This window comes from Stegodyphus dumicola, chromosome 1, assembly GCF_044657685.1.
Source record: "Stegodyphus dumicola isolate Sdum_Otavi_A_Nest chromosome 1, ASM4465768v1".
Lineage (NCBI taxonomy): Eukaryota > Metazoa > Arthropoda > Arachnida > Araneae > Eresidae > Stegodyphus > Stegodyphus dumicola.
Genome location: NC_140768.1, coordinates 104053059 through 104060481, shown reverse-complemented (window position 1 = coordinate 104060481; position 7423 = coordinate 104053059). Strand labels below are relative to the sequence as shown.

At 31.6% G+C, this 7423-nt stretch overlaps 1 protein-coding gene across 1 annotated transcript; it reads left to right on the top strand.

The window, feature by feature from the left end:
* Nucleotides 1-290: 290 nt before the first annotated feature.
* On the top strand, nt 291-3875 carry Urod (uroporphyrinogen decarboxylase). Its single transcript, XM_035373547.2, has one exon. The coding sequence runs from the start codon at nt 425-427 to the stop codon at nt 1508-1510; it is 1086 nt and encodes a 361-aa protein (XP_035229438.1). The 5' UTR covers nt 291-424; the 3' UTR covers nt 1511-3875.
* The last annotated feature ends 3548 nt before the right edge of the window (nt 3876-7423 follow it).

The window sequence follows — 7423 nt, the reverse complement described above, 5'->3', positions numbered from 1 at the left end:
ACTACACTCAGGACACAATCGTATTTTAGGATATTTTATACTTCTTTTCCTTTTCATTCTTTAGGCCCTTTTTTTCCCCCCTCTATTATTTTTGGGCCATTTATTTTAAATTTTATTTTGTCCCATCTTTTCTTTCTGGCCTTTTGAACTCGTAAAAAATGTACGAAGTTCCTTTTTACACTCCTCAAATACGAAATTGCCCCTCTTTCTATATACCTTTCCTTCGCACCTATGCTTGATTTTTCGCCTATCGGTGCAGAAAGACTTAGCGGGTGCAAAACAAGACATCTGTCTACTTTGTCTGTCTGTCAGTAGTTTGAGTGTCGTGTGTTTATGTACAAGTGTTTCGGAGTGTTTATGTACAAGATAAGGATAACAAACAGAAGCTGACTTTAATTTTCCTTTCGTATGTATATTTATTAAAATGAATTCTATTAATTTCCCAGTTTTAAAGAATGATCTAATTCTCCGGGCCGCGCGAGGTCTGAAAGTTGAAAAAGTGCCTGTTTGGATAATGCGGCAAGCAGGCCGATACTTACCCGAATTCCAAGAAGTGCGCAAAAAACACTCATTTTTTGAGATTGCCCGAACACCATCCTTGGCTTGTGAAGTGACTTTACAACCTGTTCGACGTTTTGATTTAGATGCTGCCATAATATTTTCCGATATTCTGGTTATTCCTCAAGCTCTTGGAATGGAAGTTCAGATGAAACCCGGTATTGGACCTGTATTACCGGACCCTTTAAAAGAACCTGGGGATTTGGCGAAATTAGCTTATCCTTGTGATGTGCATAAAGAACTTGGCTATGTGTTCGATGCTATTACACTTACTCGGCACACTTTAGATGGCAAAGTACCACTTATCGGATTTGCTGGCGCACCATGGACATTAATGTGTTACATGATAGAAGGAGGAGGTTCAAAAACAATGTCGAATGCTAAAGGATGGCTGTATAAGTGGCCTGAAGAAAGCCATAAGTTTCTTCAAATATTAACGGATGTTATTGTTGATTACTTAGTCGGTCAAATCAAAGCTGGAGCTCAACTTCTGCAGTTGTTTGAATCAAACGCCGAATACTTGGGACCCAAATTATTCAGTGCTTATGCTTTGCCTTACATAAAAGAAATCAAATTACGCGTTCAGAATGCTGTTTCGGAGCAAAGTCTGCCTTCTGTGCCAATGATTATATTTGCGAAAGGTAGTTGTGTTGCGATAGATAACATAATAACCGCTGGCTATGATGTTATTAGTTTAGATTGGACAATTTCGCCTGATGTTGCTGTGAAGAAGGTTATAAAATCATCTCTCCAGGGTAATTTAGATCCATGTGCTTTAAAAGCCAGCCCAGAGAAAATTAAAATTTTAGTAAAGGAAATGTTAGAGGGGTTTGGCACACAGAGATACATTGCAAATCTAGGACATGGAATTTACCCCGATATCAATCCAGAAAATGTAGCTGTATTTGTAAATGCTGTCCATGAAATATCCAAATACATGAATGAAGTGTAAGCGTTATTAAGAGGAGAGGTTATCATGAAATTTTTATTAAATCATTGAAGTGCTTTATTTAAAATATTTTTCTAGAAATTGCAGGAGCTCATATTTTGAAAGGTGTACATGTTTAGTTAATTAATTTTTTTTTTTTTTACTTATTTTTATTTTTTTAATATGAGAAATAGTATAAAAATATTATTACGTATTTTCAGAGCTTATACAATAAAAGTTTATATTATAACAGATAATTATTTTTGTATTTCATACATTGAACCATGGTGGAAGCATAGCAATGAAATTGTGTAAGGTAAAAAATGGGAGTCCAGTATAAAATTAATGTGAAAGTGATGGAAACAGTTGATCTTTACATTACGGTAACTGGTAGTTTGGCGACATTTTGGAGGCGATAAAGGTTACTACCTGGGACTTTGGTAATAATGTGAGCAGTACTGAGTTCCAATTACGCATTATTTTGTGTGGGGGAAATGCGAGATCATGGGATATGTCATGTGATATTAATGGACGAATTACGGTTCTTTAATCGGAAAAGGGGGGAAATCGGGAAAAAATCTGGAAATTTTGTATTTGGCTTTATTCTGTGTTGTGTGAAATAGTGTTTGTGAATTTTTGGATCCCATGGCCGTAAGTAAAGTGAATTCAAAATGGGTATTTAGTGGTATTGAAAAGGATAGTAAGAAATGTTTTTTAAGGTTGTGTGAGAGAGAAATAAACATGTTTTATTATGTTATTTATTTTACCTGGTATCTTGCTTTGAAAGATAAGTATGATTTTAAAGATTCTGAAAGAGAATGAAGAAAAGTGTATCCGCCACGTAATGAAGATTCTGAAGGAGATTAGGTAAGTTAGTATTTTTAATTATTTGAGGATATTATTTTTATGCATTATTGGAAATGTAAGGTGGAAAGGAATTTGGTATTATTTGGAAAATTGTTATTAGCAATGATTTAGTTTAAAGTAATTAGGATTGTAAGGTAATTTTTATTAATTGAATGTATGTGCTCATGTATATTTTAAGTGGTGTTTTTGAATTTAATTATATTTTAATGAAATGATAGTTATTTTGTGAATTTTATACTTGTAGGAATTTGGTGTATGTTTAAGTTGAAATAAATGTGCATGGAAATAATTTAAATATTTGATAATAAATATTTGTAATGCTTCATGTATGAATTCGTTGGTGACGTGTATAATGTAATAGATGATTTAGAGGTAAAAGTTTTTGGATATTTTATTTATTTTATATGTGGAAATGTTCATATTTGTAAAGGGTAAATACTTTTTCGCGATCATGTAATTTCATATATGTTCTTTTTACCGGGTTTAAAGATTGAGAAAATTGTCATGTATTTTCGTGAAATTTTTTTAATTTATGAGATAAAAGCAGTGTACATGGATATAGTGAAGAGTGTGCGCAATGCCATTTTTGTGCAATTCTGGGATGTTTTTTTAAGTAAAAATAAATCGACGTGTACATGGTTCAGTGATATTTTAATGAAATGATAGTTATTTTGTGAATTTTATGCTTGTAGGAATTTGGTTTCTGTTTAAGTTGAAATAAACGTGCATGGAAATAATTTAAATATTTGATACTAAATATTTGTAATGCTTCATGTATGAATTCGTTGGTGACGTGTATAATGTAATAGATGATTTAGAGGTAAAAGTTTTTGGATATTTTATTTATTTTATATGTGGAAATGTTCATATTTGTAAAGGGTAAATACTTTTTCGCGATCAGGTAATTTCATATATGTTCTTTTTACCGGGTTTAAAGATTGAGAAAATTGTCATGTATTTTCGTGAAATTTTTCGAATTTATGAGAAAAAAGCAGTGTACATGGATATAGTGAAGAGTGTGCGCAATGCCATTTTTGTGCAATTCTGGGATGTTTTTTTAAGTAAAAATAAGTCGGCGTGTACATGGTTTATGTGTATGTGTTATTTTGAAAAACGCGTAAGGTGTATGGTATTGTGCACTTTTTCTGAATTTTGCAGTGAATATTTGTCATGATTAAGCAGTTTTGTTTGATAAAATTTCTAGCATAAGTGTAATTTGGCTAGTAGATTGTTGGAAGAAGTGTTCAGTAGATAAGAAGAAAAGAAACATGTCTTTACTTCGTGAAGACAAAATGGCGGCGGGGAAAAAAAAATAGAGGGTTGCTGTAGGGGAGTTGGTCGCCAAATTTTCGCCAAAAAATCGCCAAGTTACCGTAATGTAAAGATCAACCATGGAAACATATTTAAGGGAATCACAATTTTATGATTTATTAAGTTTTAATTATTTGTGAGTATCTTGTTACTATGTAAATAATGATATCTACATTTTGAATGTAATAAATTGAGTAAGTTATTCTTAAAATTTTGATTTTTAGCAGTTATAAAATAAGTTGAAAAAATTTTAGTACTATTCTTTTATCGGGACTGGATTCAGAAAAGTATGTATGTATATGTTCATCTATGCATGTATATATATGTGTGTATCTGTGTTTAACGTCTGCTCTTAAACTTATCTGTGTGTAACCTCTGTTGCTGATGTCTGTAACATACATATATGCACATGTGCATTCATACATTTCTGAATGTGATCCAGATAACAGAATAACGAAGAATCATGAATGTCCGATTTTTTTTTTTTTTTTTTTTTTTCTAAATTGGAAAAAGGAGCTTACTTGTTAAACATGTTGGTTGATCTTTGGATTATGGTAACTTGGCAATTTTTTGGCGACCAGCTCTGCTACAGCAACCCTCTATTTTTTTTTTCGCCGCCATTTTGTCTTCACGAAGTAAAGACATGTTTCTTTTCTTTTTATTTACTGAACACTTTTTCCAACAATCTACTAGCCAAATTACACTTATGCTAGAAATTTTATGTAACAAAACTGCTTAATCATGACAAATATTAACTGCAAAATTGGGAAAAAGTGCACAATCGCAAACTCCTTGCGCGTTTTTCAGAATAGCACTTACACATAAACCATTTACACGTCGACTTATTTTTACTCAAAAAAACATCCCAGAATTGCACAAAAATAGCATTGCACACACTCTTAACTTTATCCATCTACACTGCTATTTTCTCATAAATTACAAAAATTTGCACGAAAATGCAAAAACATTCTGTGAATCTTTAAACTCGGTAAAAAGTGCATATATGAAATTACCTGATCCCGAAAAAGTATATACCCTTTCCAAGGATGAACATTTCCATGTATAAAATAAATAAAATATCCAAAAACTTTTACCTCTAAATTATCTATTATATTATAAACGTCACCAACGAATTCATACCGCAAACATTACAAATGGTTACAAATACTTAGCGTCAAATATTTAAATTATTTCCATACACGTTTACTTCAACTGAAACGTATACCAAATTCCTACAAACATAAAATTCACAAAATAACTATCATTTAATTAAAATATCACTAAACCATGTACACGTCGACTTATTTTTACTTAAAAAAACACCCCAGAATTGCACAAAAATGGCATTGCGCACACTCTTCACTATATCCATGTACACTGCTTTTTTCTCATAAATTAGAAAAATTTCACGAAAATGAATGAAAATACTCAACGTATTCCAAAATACTACAAACATATAACTCACAAAATCACGATCATTAAATTAAAATATAATTAAATTAAAAAACACTACTTAAAATATAAATAAGCACATACATTAAATTAATAAAAATTAGATTACAATCCTAATTACTTTAAACTAAATCATTGCTAATAACAATTTTCCAATAATACCATATTAATTTATTTACTCCTTACATTTAGAACAATGCATAAAAATAATATCCTCAAATGATTAAAAATACTAACTTGCCTAATCTTCAGAATCTTCATTACGTGGCACGCACACTTCCACTATTTCACACAACAGACAATGAAGCTTAATACAAAATAATATAGTACTACAGTTTTCCAAATTCCCCCCCCCCCCTTTTCCGATTAAAGAACTGTAATTTGTCCATTAATGTCACATGACATATCTCATGATCTCTCATTTCCCTCACACAAAATAATGCATAATCGGAACTGAGTATTTCTCACATTATTACCAAAGTCCTAGGTAGTAACCTTTATCGCCTCCAAAATGTCGCCAAACTACCAGTTACCATATTCTAAAGATCAGCTAACGTTTTCATCATGTGAAAAACCCTTAATCTACAAATTCATAATTTTGAAGAGTTTGGGGTATTTTTAAATTGGCACTTTGAAGAAAAATTACGTTATGCCTTTTACATAATTATTCTGCTCACCTGATTAATATGACAATCAACAAAATGTGCTACGATAACAAAATTACTCGGATTTTAAGATATAGACATTTATTTGTATCATTGTTGAAGGAAAATATTTAACCCTGCAAAACCACTTTTATCGTAGTGCAAGACTTGCTGCCAATTTTATTTATTTCCATACAATACTGACCCAGTGAATAAAAATACAAATTTTAAAAAGGCTAATCTTTAGAATATGGTAACAGGTAGTTTGGCAACATTTTGGTAAGGCGATAAAGGTTACTAGCTAGGACTTTAGCAATAATCTGAGAAGTACACAGTTTGAATCACAGATTATTTTGTCTCAGAGAAATGAGAGATTATGAGACATGTAATGTGACATTTTCCGGAAAATTCCGATCGTAATTTTAGCTAATAAGCACTTAGAAACAATTTCGCTGCTAAAGTGCAGAATCGTCCACTATTTGCTTGGCGCTTTTTACAAGAGTGAGAAGAATTGGATTTTTGTCAATTTTCTTTGACTTTTTAAGTGAAAATAGGTTGATGTGTACATAGATAAAGTCAAGAGTGTGTGCAATGCCATTTTTGTGCAATTCTGGGATGTTTTTTTAAGTGAAAATAGGTCGACGTGTACATGGATACCGTGAATGTGCAATTCTTAAAAACACTGCAAGCAGTTTGCGATTCTGCACTTTCTCCCGATTTCGCACCTAATCTTCATCATGATTAAGCATTTTTGTTCCATAAAAGTTCATTCAAGTATAGGAATAATTCGGCTAGCAGATTGTTGGAAAAAATGTTGAGTAAAAAAAAAAAAAAAAAAAATGCCTTTACTTCGTGAAAACAAAATGGCAACCAAAAAATCGCCAATTTACCATAAGGTAAAGATTCACCTAAAAAATAACGGAACTACTCTGATATGCGCCCTCAAGTCGCCAAATTTCTTGCCAAATATTTTTGGCGAGAAACTTCACACTGCCATATTACTATCTAAATTTTTTGTCTACATTTCGAACTTTAAGCCTAAAATGTCTCCAAAAACACGGTTTTCGCACATGCAAAAACTACATTTTGAAAACACGATTTAAGCTAAAAATCCGAAACAAAAACAAAAAATTTAGATAGCAAAAACGTAGTTTCTAACCAAAAATATTTGACAAGAATCCATGTACACAGCGACATGTTTTAACTTAAGAAAACATCTACGAATGGCACACTGTAGGCAACGAACGAATCTACGAACTACGCACACCTCGCTTTAATAAGTTAACATAACAACAATAAATTTCAAAGAATACCATGTACACAGCGTTCTGTTTCAACTTTAAAAAACATCTACGAATCACACAATCTACACTAAAAACAAATCAAGAAAATAAACTAGAATAAATTTCAGACATTTCAAAAAACAACAATGAAAACAGAAATTCATACAAAAAACAATGAATATAACATTCTACAAAATAAAAACAATAAAATAAGATGCACTTACCATAATGAAAGCTTCTTTTAAAAGCAGAAATATCTTTCCCCCCCTATCTTCTCAGATACAGAGCATACAAAGTCCAAAATACATTCGTTAATAAAATTTTGCCAGTCACACAACGTCTGTGAAGAAAACTGCCACGATTTTGCTATATCACATGCC

Excerpts from the sequence above, each read along its gene's own strand:
- Urod (XM_035373547.2), top strand. The coding sequence starts at position 425 with ATGAATTCTATTAATTTCCCAGTTTTAAAGAATGATCTAATTCTCCGG.